This window comes from Rhagoletis zephyria, unplaced genomic scaffold, assembly GCF_001687245.7.
Source record: "Rhagoletis zephyria isolate East Lansing unplaced genomic scaffold, Rhagoletis_zephyria_1.1 Rzeph_scaffold_00168, whole genome shotgun sequence".
Classification (NCBI taxonomy): domain Eukaryota; kingdom Metazoa; phylum Arthropoda; class Insecta; order Diptera; family Tephritidae; genus Rhagoletis; species Rhagoletis zephyria.
The window spans coordinates 270,605-288,906 of NW_016157252.1; the positions used below are offsets into that span (position 1 = coordinate 270,605).

Sequence of the window (18,302 nt, forward strand, 5' to 3'; positions counted from 1 at the left end):
ACAGAATTTGTTTTGATAACTTTTGATTTTGAAATTTTAGCAAAAGTTATTATAAACATTTAATGACATTGAAAACGAAAAACGTGGAGCGCATGCAGTACAAAGTATTCGATTTCATTGACAATAGTCAAACTACATAACATTCTACAGCGAAAGTACAAATTTGAAATCGATTTTAAGCGGTCGTTATTCTTATGCCCACATACATACATATGTTACTTTTCATATCAATTCAGGTGTATTACATGCGCCCCGCGCTTTTCATTTTCAATGTCATTAATTGTTTATAATGACTTTTGCTAAAATTTCCAAATCAAAAGTTATCAAAACCAATTCTGTGGGACTGAGAAATATTATTTTCTACTTTTTAGTCCATTTATAAAAGCGTTGTATATTAAAAAGTTTTTTTTTATTTCATTTATTTTCTATTTTTTAGTCTTGTCTGTACAAAATTTTGCAATAGATATTAAAATAATTCAACTTGCAGTGAAAGAGAACAAAAGACTATGCAAGCAAAATGTTTGCTCACATTTAGTATATGCCTACATATGTACATACATACATATAGCAGTAATTAATTTAATTTAAAGAAATGGCGTGTCGCCCATTTCCGCTGTAGCGTATGTAGTGGATATTTTTAACTTCTTCTGACGAGGCGACATCTATCCCTAGAGTTTTTGTAATTGTACGTCTTTGATATGAAACCCACAACGAGGTTGATATCTAGACTAGGTTGATGTCTAGAATTTGCCATAAATAGCTTTGCTACAAAAGAACACTCGCTTAAATGACGAAATACATGCAAAGCAACAACACAACCTCGGCTATTTATCCGAGCTCAGCCAGGTCGGTTTGAAAATACGCGACCTGAAGGCTAGTGTTGGTAAGCGAAAAAACTGTTCTATTGTGAATTGCTAATGGGAAAGCGGAGAGGCAAATTTTTGCTTCCTTTTTATACGTGACTTATATTTTAAAAGAGTATATATATTACGCAAATACCTCGTATAATTACTCATTTAAATTGGTTTTTGTATCTAAATCCCGTTAAACTAATCACATTTTCTTGCCAGCTACCAACAGGGTTGCTTAAGTGGCTAAAAGGAAATTTTACCAGAGTTGAGCGTTCTTTTGTCGCTCGCTTACAAAAGAATTCAGCTAGTATAAATGGGGGTCTGGACATACAACATTGCAAGTTGATAAAAGCGTTGTAATAATAAAATAATATATCTCAGTCCCATAGAATTTGTTTTGATAACTTTTGATTTTGAAATTTTAGCAAAAGTCATTATAAACAATTTATGAGATTGAAAACGGAAAACGTAGAGCGCATGCAATACAAAGCATTAGATTTAATTGACAATATTCAAACTACATACATAACATAGACCTAAAATTTCTACAGCGAAAGTACAACTTTGAGATCGATTTTAAGCGGTCGTTACTAATATACCCACATACATACATATATTACTCTTCAATTTCAAATCAGGCCTATTACATGCGCCCCACGCTTTTCATTTTCAATCTCATAAATTGTTTATAATGACCTTTTCTAAAATTTCAAAATCAAAAGTTATCAAAACCAGTTCTATGGGACTGAGAAATATTATTTTCTAATTTTAGTCCATTTATAAAAAGTTTTTTTAAAATTTATTTTCTACTTTTTAGTCTTGTCTGTATAAAATTTTGCAATAGATACTAAAATAATTCAACTTGCAGTGAAAAGAGAACAGAAGACTATGCAAGCAAAATGTTTGCTCACATTTAGTATATGCCTACATATGTACATACATACATATAGCAGCAATTAATTTCATTTAAAGAAATGGCGTGGCATCCATTTCCGCTGTAGCGTATGTAGTGGATATTTTTAACTTCTTCTGGCGAGGCGACATCTATCTCTAGAGTTTTTCTAATTCTATGTCTTTGATATGATACCTACGACGAGGTTGATATCTAGACTAAGTTTGCCGTAAATACCTTTGCTATATATTTATAGTATTTATGGTGGTCTGGACATACAACCTCACAAGTTGATAAAAGCGTCCTAAGGAAAATAAACTTAAAATTTTCTTAAAAACGTCAGCCAAATGTAATTTTTTGTTTTTCATTTCACATCCTCATTCTCATTTTTGCTCTCCCGAAACCTTTGACGTTTGTAAGTTTGACGTCAAATTGGCTTCTACCTATTTTTAATGTACCTTGCTTCAAACTTGCACTTTATTATACTAAAATGTAAAAAACTGCGTACTCAAAAATATTCTAACAAATCTGATTAAACAGTTTCAAATTTTGACGAATATTTTTTTAAATTGCGGAAAAAGTAAAAAGAATCGGCCAAGAACGACCGGTGCCGATGCCGATTCTTTTGGCCGATACTAGCCGATTAATCGGCCAGATTCTAAGAATATGTTTGAGCTGTTGGAAGAGGGTCACCATCTCTTTAAAAAGTTAAATTCAAATTATTTAATAACTTAACCGAATTATTAAAATTTGCGTACCAAACGAAGGGGGTTTGCATTTTTTTTCTTAATATTTAGCGGGGTTGCCACATGTTGTGTTAAATTCCACTTAATTCATCAGTTAATTAAAATATGTATCGCAATGTCCGACGAAGGAGAGTTAACAAGGATTAAGCTTGAAAAGCGCTGCCACCTGTTTGAAAGGTCTAATTCAATTAGTATAAGAAATATAAAAATTCCATAGTCAAACCAAAGAACGTGAATCTATAAGAAGAGACAACACGTTATAATTGTAACGCGTGGACACATCAGGAGCGTGCTTTCTCTTTTGCCCAAATACGTTTTATGATTGGATGAAAAGAGAAGGCACGCTCCTGATGTTCACACTCGCTACAATTATAACGTGTTGTCTCCTCTTATAGATTTATGTCCTTTGGTCAAACAAAAGAATGTTAAGAAATCTTTAGTTTGAAGTTTTGGAATGATTGAAAAGGATTGCCGCGTGTTGAAAAAGTTACATTCAAATTGTTCAATAAGTGGGATGAATTATTAAAAGATGAGTATCGATCGAAATGGGTTCGAAAAAGCTTTATTTCTGACCTTTATTTAGGAGGGTTGCTATGTGTTCAATCAAATTCAAATTAGTTCATCAGTTTATTGAAAAATGTACATGTATATCACCATGTCAGATGAAAGAGATTTAAGAAGGTTTAGTTTGAGAATACTTCTTAAAAGGAATTTCAAAAATGAGCTGTCAAATTAAAGACCTTAGCCTATAGATCTGTGATGAAGTTTTAAATTTTCGTAATTATGAACTTTTTCCACCGGTCTAGGGTGTTTAAAAATTTGATGAATTAAAAAAAATGCACTATGCGAGACTTCTCTTCCCTCAGCAACGGCTGCACGGTTTACGATGAAATATGACTCTCTTATAACACTGATTCACATTTCGAATATTTTTTAAGTTTTTGAATGCAACAGGTGGCAGTTCTTGTAAACTAGTGGAATTATCAATTAGATTAATGTTTTCTCTAACTACTTTTTATTCACACCGCTTTCATCATTTCCAATGGTACTATTTTTATTTCATGCAATACTATTTAATCAAACAACTACAATAAGTCGTGGAGTGCGCTTACCGGGGAAAATACTACCTCACAAGTACAGTGTAAATTGTTCATATTATGAAGAACACAATTTTTTGAATCGCTAGGAAGAAAAATTTTAAAAATTTTATAGATAATTGCATAATATACACTTTTTTCTCATCTATTTTTGTTATAAACCAGGGTTTGGAAATATTCATATATGAACGTTTGCGTACATACATCTATGATTTTATACGCGAACGTATCAAATATTTTCTATTGATTCTCCTTCGCGAACGAGAGGCATACAAGTCCAGATCGTCCGCGTATGTATTGGTAGACCAAACAGCGTGCGTTCATATATGTAGCTATAAGTGGCATCGATGCTTTCGCGAACGTTCACTGCTGTCGTTCTCGTTCATAAGTGAATGTAAATGCTGTGTCAAACATTCGCGGAAAGTTGGTGTGGCTAGAGATACTATGCGAAGGCAATTTTGTTAATTGCATAAGATTTGCACCGTTCATTCGATTTTCAAAGATGAGGTGTGAAATGAAAGGGCTAGGCCTCTAGATATGAAATAAGTTTTTATTTTTTGAATAGGATTGCCACCTTTTTGAAAATTATAAAATCTGCACGGTTCGTTGGATTAAAAAAAAAATAAGGAGTCAAATGAGAGGGCCGGGCCTGAATACGTACAATAATGATTTATTTTGCCGCCTGTCTACAAAATTATAATATTTACATCGTTTGCATGATCTTCAAAAATTAGGTGACAAATTGAAGGGCTTGGCCTCTAGATATTAAATAAGTTTTTATTTTTTGAATAGGGTTTCCACCTGTCTAAAAAATTGTAATATTTACACTGTTCACCGGATTTTCAATAGTGAGGTGTCAAACGAAGAGGCTATCTGAGGGGAATCTAGAGATGTGCAGAAGGGTTCTTTTTTTGGACAGGGTTACAATATTTTTATAAACTTTATAATCGGGACCGTTCGTTAAATTAAAACAAATTAGGTGTCAAATGAAATATTTTTTGAAATTTCATATTAAAGTATTATTTATTTCCGCACTTACATTTATGTACGGGTAAATATGTATGTAAGTATATATGTACATGAAAATACTTAAATTAAAACTGATAAAGATAATTTATATTCTATGTACATATGTATGTATGTATATTTATTTAATTCTGCACTTAAATTTGTATATGAATATATATATGTATATGTATAACAACTGATTAAAACCAAATAGTTTTGCTTAGTTTAAAGCATATTTTACATATAGAGGCATAATCCTTTCATTTGACACCTAATTTTTTTTTTTACCCAACGAACGGGCCAGATTTTAAAATTTATAAAAATACCCTGTCCAAAAAAATAACACTTCTTGCACATCCTTAGTCCTTAGTGTACGTCTTCAGGCCCAGCCCTTTCATTTGGCACCTTATTTCTTTTAATCCATCGAACGGTGCAGATTTTATAATTTTTAAAAATAAAAACTTATTTCATATCTAGAGACCAAGTCCTATCAACTTTCCGCGAAGTTTTGATGCAGCATTTACATTCACTTATGAACGAGAACGACAGCAGTTAACCTTCGCGAAGGCATCGATGCCACTTATAGCTACATATATGAACGCACGCTGTTTGGTCTACCAATACATACGCGTACGAATAACAGCGGAAAGGTTTTCTACCTGACATTCGCGAACGCGAACGATCTGGACTTGTTTTGTACTTCCCGGTCGCGAAGGAGAATCAATAGGGAATATTTGATACGTTCACGTTCGCGTTCGCGTACGAAGCTGAGTGAATATTTCCGAACCTTATTATAAACCTTGCCGTTTTGCTAAAAATCACCTTATATCACCTTTGACCTTGAATACATTTTTTCGTGCCAATTTTCTGTTTTATGCGAATTATTATAACCTTGAATATCTAACTTGAGCGGGCTAATATGTGTTAAAATCCAACTTACCCTGAAGGTGACGGTGTAATTTTGATTAAATGAAACATCAACTTTAGTTGTATGTTCTTTATACGTTAGAGGCCCTATGTCCTCCACTTTAATTTTATCATCGATTCCAGCCAAATAGTTATCAATATTTGTGTAGTTGAATATGTGTACTTTCAATAGTGTGTCATATTTAGGATCTGGATCCATCCAATTTCGCGCTATCTCAGAATTATTTTTTAAAACTATTTGCTGAAATAAATAAATACTTTACGAAAAGGTAAATGCAAATATCGTGTATACATTTACCGAAAGCATTGTGTTGTTGTAGTACTCTGTAAACCACATGATGAAAAAGCCAGTGATACTTATGACAAAAAGTAGTAGCATTACTCCCAAAACTAAAAGACAAAATTATACAAGCAATGATTAAACTGAAATATTGCATAAAAATCGGTACAGTCATTTTCTAGAATTATGTAGTAAGGTATGTACGTATGTAAATATGTATACGCATGAGTTTGCGTGAAAGCAATTAAATTTATCTTAAAAAAAAAAAACCAAATTGAGTACCTAAAACCAGGTTCGAAGGAATATATTAAATATTTGAAATAAACAGGTAAACTATATTCACATCTCTGTATAACTGGGTCGCAAAAAATGTTGTAACTCCTTCCTTATAAAGCATTTTCAGTTTAAATCGCCCCTTTTTCAAACTAAGAGAAACCTTTTTCAAATTAAATGAAACCTATATCAGATTAAGCGAAACCTTTTTGAAATAAAATGAAACTATTTCTAGATTCAATTAAATAATGTCCATATTCCACAAGCCAATGAGGTGAAATATCTCGGAATGCACTTTGATAGGAGACTAACTTGGCGCAAGCACATATCAACCAAGATAAAACAATTGTAGCTAAAGTCAGCTAGAGTAAACTGGCTCATAAACAGTAAATCAAAATTGAAACTAGATAAAAAAAGTACTTATATATAATATAGTCATTAAGCCTATATGGATGTATGGTATTCAACTGAGGCGTACGACCTGTGCAACCAACATTAACAGGATCCATAGATTCCAATCTAAAACGCTAAGCACCTTAATTGGAACACCGTGGTATGTCCGCCACGAAAATATACATAGGAATCTTGGTAAATCTATGGTTAAATTTGTAATCGACTGCAGCAAAGAAAAATGTAAAATAAAATTGCGTAATCACCCAAATCCACTGGCAAGTGGCCTATGCAACACAATAAATCTATCACGCCTGCGAAGAAGAGATATATCAGCATTTTGTTAAGCGACGTTAAACCAACAGGGCTCAACCCCAGGGTTTAAGCAATAACATTGTAAATTAGACGTAAACTTGTTGTTAGGCTTGTAAAATAAGCAGATCCAACAAATAAATACACGTATATATGTATAAAAAAAAAAAACAGATTCACTAAACTTTATTCAAATTAAATGAAACTATATCCAGATTCAGTGAAACTTTATTCAAATTAAAAGAAACTACCCTTTTTGGTTTAATGTGAATTTGCTGTTACCCGTTGGTTTTTCTTTACGATCCAGGCACATTGAAAATCGGCTTTGGGTTTTTTCTATTTATTTGAACTTTAAACTGCTAATTTTTGTTTATTTTCTTCATATTCATATTCACCAAAAAAATTGTCTCATTCCACTGTGAACTCGGCCCGTTTCCAAGTATTTCAAGACCAGAATAACACAATTCATTTTTAGTTATGGATAAAGCCAGAATCCATAAATAGGTCCATTCCTTATTCTCATTTTCGTTGTTGGTGTTTCCGACAGGGTAGGAGTGTGATGTTATGTGGAACGATTTTCCGTCATTCCTTGTCAAATTTGGTTTGGAAACAAACCGGTTTCGGCGTTGTGCCATCTTCAGTGTAATTTTTCGTTCGGAATAGTTTCTGTTTGTCTGTCACTATTTATAGCCGTGTTAAATCGTCGTTGGTTCATAGTTCTTTCGTTCAACCAGTAGTTTCAGTTCTGTGTGTACATCAGGTAGAAATTATCTGCTCACCTCTTTTTTGATTAATTGTTGCATGGATTCGCAGGTAGGTAAAAATCAGTTATTTTCTTTCTCTTTGTTTCTGTAGTTTGGACCTGCATTTCATTGTTTATGGTAGTTGCAGGGTTTCTGTTTTGTTTTGCGTATAGCAGCCTGGGTGGTTCGAATAATATATCAGATGCGGTGCTTATTTGCTCATTTATTATTTTCCCGACGAACGTCTTTTGTTTGTATATCTCCATATTCTCTTATACGTTTAGGCGTTGTCATTTGTGCTGTACATGGAGAACTTTGGCTGTCTTTCCTATTTTCATTGGCGTGCAATGGTTTTCTGCCCTATGGTTTGCGAAGTTCGATTCCGGGGTGGTAGAAGGTTTTAGCATTTTTTTGTTGTAGTCCCTTATATGTTCACGATATCTTGTTTTTATCTTGCGCCCTGTTTGTCCTATGTAACTATGTTGACATTCGCAAGTCAACTTATATACACCTTGCTTGTCTAGTGGGTCTTCCTCGTTTGCACTATTTCGTAGTATCCTCCCCACATTGTCCTTCGTTCTAAATGCTATACTAATGTTATACTTTTGGAATACCTTAGCCAATTTATATGACGTTTTGCCCGTATAATAGTAATAAACAATGTTTAATTCTAAATGTTACGCCGAAATTCGCAAGAATTAATCTAAAATCGAGCACAGATCAAAGGCGAAAAATCTTGAAAAGAGCAGAAAACAGCTTCCTTCGACATGAAATTAAGAACCTGTATGCCAAAAAGGAACGCACAGCTACATTCATTTAGAACTAGCGGAACTCCTTCCTGTCAGCACGCTCCTGGAGATATTAGATGAAATAAAGTAAATATATGGGACAAAAATACAATAAATTAAACAAAAAACTCGATGACCTCAATAGAAAGCNTATGTGGAACGATTTTCCGTCATTCCTTGTCAAATTTGGTTTGGAAACAAACCGGTTTCGGCGTTGTGCCATCTTCAGTGTAATTTTTCGTTCGGAATAGTTTNCAGGTTGTACAACACAGCGAAATGCCTTTCCATTCCAGATTCGTAAACTTGACTAAGGTTTCCATTAGCAAACAAGAGACAGAAATATTGGAAACAGGTCTGAAACACAACATAGAAAATTATGATAACAATAAAGAGGTAGAGCACACTATTGTAGACGCGGAAATGGCCATATCATTACTACCAAGCGAGGATCAAGATCATGCAAGACACATATGTAGACGTATAATTAAAAAAGCATAAAATCCATGGAGAAGAAAAAACTAAGAGACGAAAATAAAACTGTCAAAGGGCTAAAGAAAAAACTCAAAACGAATAAAGTAATCACAAAAAAAGCAGACAAGGGGAACACAACGGTAATAATGTACGAAAAAGAATATAAAGAAAAGACAGAGCAACTAATCAAAGAGACAAATTGTCGGATGATGAGAAAGGACCCAACCGAAACTGGAACTGCCCAATAAATACACAATTACGAATACAGCGGAGTTAATTGAAAGGATGAAATCGCTAGAAATACCCAAAGAACCGAAATTTTTATCATTTGATGTTAAAGGATCTTTACCCATCGATACCAACGGCAGAAACAGTTACCATCTTGACTGAAACTTTGATAGAAAAAACAGACAAGAACGTAGCAACGGAAATCGTGAACACATTGAGGGTAACACTAGACCAAAACTACTTCAAGTTTAATAACAAAATATATAGAAAAACTAACGGGGTAGGGATGGGTAATCCCACATCTGCAATTTTAATGGAAGTGTTCATGCAACATTTAGAGGAAAAATATATGACGGAGCTGACAACAAGCCTGGGAGTAAAGTTCTACGCAAGATACGTCGATGACATCATATGTCTTGTAACGGGAGACAAGGGAGAACAAATTCTAGGCTATCTCAACGACCAACACACGAATATAGATTTCACTATGGATGAGGAAAACGAAGGCAAAATAAACTATTTGGACATAACAATTAAAATAAATAAGGTTACCAACAAATGCGAATTCGGGATATATAGAAAGCGCACGGCCACAGACACGATAATACACAATACTTCAAACCACCCTCAAAAGCACAAAAATGCAGCCTTTAAGCTGGGATCCCACGATTGCCGCAATACACCAATTATTGCCTCATTTTATGCCCCAATCGTGTGATTTCACAATACATTGACTCATGCGGCAATAGAGGCCGATATTGTGCTTACTGTGCCCAATCAAATACGGCCCGTGTGCGGCAATCGTGTGATAGCTCGATTGGCAATCATGGGGCAATGAAAATTTCAAAATTGCGGCAATATTTATTGTATTCTTGTGCGGCAATTGAAGTGAACAATACACATCAATATTTAGGCTGTTTATTAATAATTTACTTTTTTGCTTCCTTATGTGTCCAAAAATCACTGAAATTAATATCCTTGTTTTCGGAAGCAACATAACTTTTAATTTAATTTGTAGTGAAATTATAATTTTTCTTGAAGTCCGATAACGGAATCTTTGCCGCGATATATACCACCACAAGCAAAACTCATACGAGAAGAATACGAAAGGTATTTAAAAAAAAAACTTAAAAGTTCAATACAGCCCACGACAAAGCAGTAGAACCTCAACATTTTGACCAGTCTTGACTATTTTTCTTCTACTTATTTAATCTTCATTATTTTCGTATAAAAGTATAGCTCATTGTCTAACAAAAACTGCATAAATCCAAATTGCAAGCTTTATACAAAAATTATAAAAATTTCTTAAACTTTTGAACACAATCCCACGGTTTTTAAATTGGATTTCTAGAAAAAAATGGTTATTTAGTTTTGTAGCTCATTAAAATTTAGTACAATAAGGTGGAAGTGAGAAGTTGCTCAAAGATCCTCTTGATTTTTCAGAATATTTTTAGCTGACGGTATTATGCACTTTCTTCTCTGTAAATTACTTTGTAAACTGCAATACAAAATTTTTTCTAGAAACCCAAATTAAAAACCATTGAATTGTGATCAAAATTTTAAGAAATGTTTATAATTTTTGTATAAAGTTTGAAATTTGGACTTATGTGGCTTTTACTAGACAATGAGCTATAGTTTTATAGGAAAAAATTAACATTAAACAACAGAAGAAAAGCCTGATCAAAATGTTAAGGTACTATCTTTTGTTGCGAGCTGTACATATAATTATAAAATTTCATTCCAAACATAAATTATGTAAATTCGCAGCTTTCGTTTAAACAAACATAACTATTTTGTACCAATTTTACTTGTAATGAATAAAAAAACCTCTACGTAACAAAATTAAAAAGAAAACTGTTGCAACTTGAACTCCACATAGCACGTTGCAGTTATCGTCGAAAAATAAAAAAACTATACAATCAAACTTCTAAATAAATGCGTGAGTTTTCGTTGGGCACAAGTTTTTGCTTATTTTCTTTCAAACAACAACAAATTTGCACAAAATGAGCCCGCAATATACAAATCAGATGCAATTGATTTATTTTTTTTTTAGTAAGAATACGCCATTTTTACACAACAGAGAAAAAACAGAATTTAGAGGTCAGCGCAACACTTTATGGTCACAATTGCCGCATGCTCGAACAATCGTGTGAAAAGTTTGGGGCAATTATTGTCACTATATTGCTTTTCGCCAACTTACGGCAATGAGAATTGTATAAAAAGAGGCAACCGTGTGACTGTACAGAATTTGATTGGGACAATTTTTTTATTGTGCTCCAATACAGCACAATAAAAATTGTTCCAGATTGGTCCATTTGCGGCAATCGTGGGATCTCAGCTTTAGACATCTAATAACCAGGCTTGAACGAACCCTATTGGAAAAAGAAGCTTACAGCAAAGAACTTAATACGATATTCGCAATCACGGAAAATAATGGATACAGAAAGAGCCTAGTAAACAAGGTAAGAATAGAAACAAAAAAGAAGAAATCAAATAAGAAGGAAAATAATGAAAAGGCTTCGGCAGTCTTGACTTATACGGGCAAAACGTCATATAAATTGGCTAAGGTATTCCAAAAGTATAACATTAGTATAGCATTTAGAACGAAGGACAATGTGGGGAGGATACTACGAAATAGTGCAAACGAGGAAGACCCACTAGACAAGCAAGGTGTATATAAGTTGACTTGCGAATGTCAACATAGTTACATAGGACAAACAGGGCGCAAGATAAAAACAAGATATCGTGAACATATAAGGGACTACAACAAAAAAATGCTAAAACCTTCTACCACCCCGGAATCGAACTTCGCAAACCATATGGCAGAAAACCATTGCACGCCAATGAAAATAGGAAAGACAGCCAAAGTTCTCCATGTACAGCACAAAGGACAACGCCTAAACGTATAAGAGAATATGGAGATATACAAACAAAAGACGTTCGTCGGGAAAATAATAAATGAGCAAATAAACACCGCATCTGATATATTATTCGAACCACCCAGGCTGCTATACGCAAAACAAAACAGAAACCCTGCAACTACCATAAACAATGAAATGCAGGTCCAAACTACAGAAACAAAGAGAAAGAAAATAACTGATCTTTACCTACCTGCGAATCCATGCAACAATTAATCAAAAAAGAGATGAGCAGCTAATTTCTACCTGAGGATGTACACACAGAACTGAAACTACTGGTTGAACGAAAGAATATAATCCGTTGAGACGTACCTAACTATGAATCAACGACGATTTAACAAGGCTATAAATAGTGACAGACAAACAGAAACTATTCAGAACGAAAAATGACACTGAAGATGACACAACGCCGAAACCGGTTTGTATCAAAACCAAATTTGAAAAGAGATGACGGAAAATCGTTCCACATTACATCCATTCCTTATATCTTCTGACTAAAATCTGAAAAGTGTCAAAATTCAAGAGCATAAGGAAAATGCGCTGACTAAAAGAGAATAACAGGAGAAAGTAAAGGAAAGCAAAAAACCTAATTTTTAGTCTAAAGAGTCACAACAAAAAGAAAAACGAATGTCAAATAAAATTAGAAATGTATGTACAAAACACATTCACAGAAGCACAATAAACACTTAGTTATCAATTATTTTCTTGCCTCCTTCCATTTTCAATTCACCTTTTTAGTTTTTAGATTATTCTGACTTTTCGTTTGTTCTTTGAGTTCGACACTTTTCAAGATTTTGCCAGTAAAAATTCTGACTGAAGAGCGTTAAGCTGTACTATCATTTCTGCTATAATTTTCATGTTAAAAAACGCTTTTCGGACTAAATTTGACTACATCTGACTATTTCGGGTATATAAGGAACGAAAATAATGGATGCGTACTGAAATTTCTGCCAGCACACTATCCAATGTTAAACGCCATAGAAAAAGCATTTTCAAGGTTATAATTGCAAGTTTCACTGTACGTACGTGCTTTTTAACCGCTCCGCCGAGAAGTTAATAATAATGGACACAAAGCAAAAAAAAGGAACAAAATTAACGCGAAAAGACGCTACTAGGCATAAATAAGCTTTTCTGCCTATTTGCCTCTAAATATAAATTACTTTTTTTTCCTATTTTTATTACCAATTCATAGTTTTTTATTTTCTCGAAAAAAGGCTGAACTTATTCTGCCCTTTCACAGAGTGTCGTGTTCTTTTATCAGCAGGTTGCCCTCTGATCCGGCAAAAGCGCTGCCATTTCTGCCCTCAAATAAACATGAGGAGGAGAGTTGCACGGCGCATTTTTAATTTACGCCTGTAAAAACAAATTTATTTTCCGTATCCAAGCACCAAGTGCAGTGAACTAAACTTGCCGTAACCAGGACTGCCAATTTAACTGTTTTCCCGACAAAACTGGCCATTTTGAAGTCTATTTAGCGGCAGGAAATAAAAAATTGCGGGAAGCGAGACATCCAGCGTTTTGAAAAATTTTTTTGACGGTTTTTTAGCATTTCCCTTATACGATATCTATATATAAATAGGCAAGCATTTTGCTTCAAACTCCGAATACATATTCGCTACATAAGGATAAATACACCTGCCAAGAATGAGCCCGATAGGTGCCCCCAAAGTCAAGTTATGGAAAATAAAGTTCCATGCAATATGTTCTCATATCTAAGTGTATATAAATAGGCAAGCATGAATTAATTGGGAACAATGGGAATGATTTATGCTTTGTTGGAAAGGTGTTTCGGAGGAGGAAGTGTGTGTGCTACACTTTTAACTTTCCTGATAGGTGCCTCCAAAGTCAAGTTACGGAAAATTCAGTTCCAAGCAATATGTTCTCATATCTACATATAAATAGGCAAGCATGAATTAATTAGGAACGATTTTCGCCTATGTTTCTTAACCGATGAGTTTACAAATTTTAACTTGCCCCATAGGTGGCGCAGGGGTCGAACTATGCTAAAAAATCGCATTTATACATAAGGATAAATACACCTGCCAAAAATGAGCCCGATAGGTGCCTCCAAAGTCGAATAATGGCAAAATCAGTTCCACGCAATATGTTCTCTTATCTTAATATATAAAAGTCCCGTGTCACTCTGTTCGTTTACGCTAGCCTCCGAAACCGCTTAACCGATTTCAATGAAATTTTGTGGTTGTGCATTGTTGATTCCAACTTAAAAGATAGGATAGTTTTGAACCCGAGAAAAAATATTTTTTTTTTCGTCGACATTTTTTTTATTTTCCTCGCAACGTGCTTATCTTAATATAAAAACTCCCGTGTCACGGCGTTCGTTTATGCTAATCTCCGAAACCACTTAACCGATTTCAATGAAATTTTTTGAGTGTGCATTGTTGGTTCCAACCTGATAGACAGGATAGTTTTGAACCCGAGAAAAAATATTTTTTTTTTTCGTCGACATTTTTTCTATGCTCCTCGCAATGTGCTTATCTTAATATGTAAAAATCCCGTGTCACTGTGTTCGTGGCAAGGTGGCACTGGAGTTATTCCTAAAAATCGTTAATTCGGAAGCACCAGAGATCAAGGTCAAATTACCCCCGTTAAATCAACCATCAGAACCATTGCGGTCCTTGCTTTACGTTGACTAAACAGAATGTGGACCAATGATACTCACCAGTTTGGAAATTGCCACCAACTATACTATACAGATTCAAGGACGATTGACCATCGAGCCGCAAGGACTTCTTCCCGGTATAACGCTTTCGTCAGGTTTTTTAAGACCGCAATGGAGGATATGCCTTCTGTCGACCACAAACCCAAACGTGAACGTGAATTGCTGGCGAACACGTTGGACAAAATGTTTCAATAAAAAAACTAATTTTTGGGCGGGGCGAATTTCACCGGGTCTGGTTGTCTATATATAAATAGCAAGCATGAATTAATTGGGAACAATTTTCTCCTATGTTTCTTAGCCGATTCGAATGATTGTTGCTTTGGTGGAAAGGTGTTTCTGAGGAGGATTACACAAACTCGAAATATGGCAAATTCAGTTCCATGCAATGTGTTCTCATATCTACATATATGTAAATAGGCAAGCATGAATTAAGCGGGAACAATTTTCTCCTATGTTTCTTAACCGATTCGAATGATTGTTGCTTTGTTCCGATGGGTGGCGCAGGGGTCGAGCTATGCTAAAAAATCGCATTTATACATAAAGATAAATACACCTGCCAAAAATAAGCCCGATAGGTGCCCCCAAAGTCGAATTATGGCAAATTCAGCTCCATGCAATATGTTCTCATATCTTAACATATAAACATCCCGTGTCACTGTGTTCGTTTACGCTAATCTCCGAAACCGCTTAGCCGATTTCAATGAAATTTTTTGGTTGTCTATTGTTGGTTCCAACTTAAAAGATAGGATAGTTTTGAACCCGAAAAAAAATATTTTGTTTTTCATCGGCATCACATATAATAAAATTGTAACAGATCGATGTCTGTACATTATAGATATTAAAGAAAAAGTAATGTGGGGGGTCTTTATTAGAGCACCAAAACCAAAGCAACCATTTTTAGGTATTTTTGTCTGTCTGTCTGTATGTTTGTATGATTGCACGCGCATCACTCGAAAACGAATGTATGAATTTGAATGCAGTTTTCACTGATGTATTGCTAGAGGTCTAACTTTAAATATAGAAAGAAACAAATTAGAGAGTTGCCACCTGTTTGAAAATTGCAGTTTAAGTAAATATATAAGAAAAAGTGAATATTGCAATTTGGGCGTCAAAAGAAAGAGGCTTAAGACGGCTTATAGCCAAAAATATATTTTTAAAGTGCCACCTGTTTTAAAATTTGAATTTAATTTAATTTATAAGATAAATTGAATATTGCAATCTGGGTACCACTGTTTGAAAAATTTTATTGTATTAAATTGATAAAATAAATGATATATATATCTACACTTATAACAAAAAGGCCGATGTCTGTACCTTATAGATATTAAAGAAAAATTAATATGTTAATAATAAAATTTTTTGTCCCAGAAGTAACGTGCCAAACTTTAGGGGAAGGTAGGTGGGGGGGTGAGCTCCCTGATAAACAAAAAATTTTCAGGTAAAAGTGTCACCGTTTTTGAAATATTTACATTTTTTCAAATAAAAAAAAATCGTGCCTTTTCATGTGTTTTCTTTAACTGCAACTACAAACCGGGCAATACTTAGTAAATTTTTTATGTAAAATACTTCCAGATAGTTGCCTCTCCTTACTCAAATGCAATGTAGTTAAAATATATTAAGGAACCATCATAAAATTAGGACTATTCCTGAATTTTTAACTTTTTGATATTTTCTTCCCCAACTTTGACTATCTCGGGTGAAAAAAAAATTTACTGAGCTATAACTTTACATTACATAAAAAAATTGCTCATTTAATAAAGATTTCAGAAAGGTGCCACACTTACTGCTTTGAATAGAAAAAAAAGTTATAGCCGCTTTTGTGGGTAAAGGACAGAATGTATTTAATAGATTTAAATTGAATTTGCTCTTGTTACCGTCAAATGACATGCTAAATAGTACAAAGGTACATTATTACCTGCTCCTGACATTATTTAATGTTACTTACCAGAATTCGGACTAGAGTCTATAACAAGGGGTATATCTATCAATATTTTGTGTGAAGGATGGGTTCACGTGAAATAAGATATACATGAGTTGTTTGAAGAAAAATTTATTCATTTATTGATAAAAATATGCTCAAATTGGCGACCTTCTACTCTAATACAAGTTCGGCACCTTTTAAGAAAAGACGCTTTTAGAGATCTTAAACTCAATTGGGCTATCTCAGCAGCAGCTCCATTTATTTGTTTCCGCAAATGCTCTTTGTTTTGAATTGTTTTTGAATAAATTTTGTCCTTAAGACAGCCCCAGTAGAAAAAACCTAATAGATTCAGGTCTGGCGATCGAGCGGGCCACGTGATTGGCCCGTATCGTCCAATCCATCGGCGAGGATAAGTTTCGTCTAAATGAGCTCTTACTTCACGCCCGTAGTGAGCAGGGCACCCGTCATTTTGCAGCCATAGTCTTCGCCGCAGGTTTAAGGGTACATCTTCCAAAAGAGTTGGAAGCCGTTCCTGAACGAAGTCTAAATAACTGTGAGAGTTGAGCGTTGGCGGCAGTTCCACAGGTCCCAATATCTGACAATTAAAAATACCGCACCATAAATTTATTTTGTACCGGTACTGCGAACGATCTTCTCTCATTGTGAGGATTGTCTATCTGCCAACTGTGAAGGTTATGTAAATTAAAATAACCATCACGTTTGCATGATGATTCATCGCTCCAAATTATTTTATTAAAAAAGTTGGGGTCTGATTCATGCATTCGCAACATTTCACGGCAAAATCTAACTCTCGCCAGGTAATCTCTTTCTTGTAGAGCCTGAACACGTTGAATGTGGTAGGGATGAAATCGATGGTCTTTTAAAGCTTTGTGAACTGTAGGTTTTGGTATTCCCGTCCGTCTTTCCATCATTCCCACTGAAGTCGATGGACCTAGTTCCACTTCCTCTAACACTTCTTCAACATCTACCATTGCAGGACGTCCTGTTTCGCCGCCACGCCTTCCAGGAATGCGACCTTAAAAAGTGAAAAATGATAGTTAACAAGCAAGCAAACAAGAAAGGTGTAAAAATCACTTACCTTCATATATTTCTCTATGGGTCCGGGCGAATACTTCACGACCCGGATGTCGACGATTGGGGTATCGCTCTGCATAGAGTCTTTGAGCAGCTCTGGCATTACAGCAAGCTTCACCGTAAATTAGGTGAATATCCGCATATTCATGGGACGTATACTGCGTGTTCTCTGTCATAGTATTAATAACACAATGTTCGAAGGGTCCAATTTCACAAAATCCACTTTCACTAATTTCGGTAAGTAACATAAAATAATGTCAGAAGCAAGTAGTTATGTACTGTTGTACTATTTAGCATGTCATTTGACGGTAACAAGAGCAAATTCAATTTAAATCTATTAAATACATTCTAGCGTGTTTCTGTCCTTTACCCACAAAAGCGGCTATAACTTTTTTTTTCTATTCAAAACAGTAAGTGTGGCACCATTCTGAAATCTTTATTAAATGAGCAATTTTTTTATGTAATGTAAAGTTATAGCTCAGTACATTTTTTTTCACCCGAGATAGTCAAAGTTGGGGAAGAAAATATCAAAAAGTTAAAAATCCAGAAATAGTCCTAATTTTATGAAGGTTCCTTAATATATTTTAACTACATTGCATTTGAGTATGGAGAGGCAACTATCTGGAAGCATTTTACATAAAAAATTTACTAAGTATTGCCCGGTTTGTAGTTGCAGTTAAAG

General features: G+C 34.5%; 1 protein-coding gene across 1 annotated transcript in view; it reads right to left on the reverse strand.

Annotated features, from left to right (window-relative positions):
- LOC108355674 (lysosome membrane protein 2) overlaps positions 1-18,302 on the reverse strand; it is a gene marked incomplete at its 5' end in the record, with an annotated part of 259,295 nt that overhangs the window by 140,965 nt on the left and 100,028 nt on the right. Inside the window, 2 exons of the mRNA XM_017606824.1 lie at positions 5,535-5,762; positions 5,820-5,911. Coding sequence (XP_017462313.1) covers positions 5,535-5,762; positions 5,820-5,911 — 320 coding nt within the window. The remainder of the gene's footprint in view (positions 1-5,534; positions 5,763-5,819; positions 5,912-18,302) is intronic.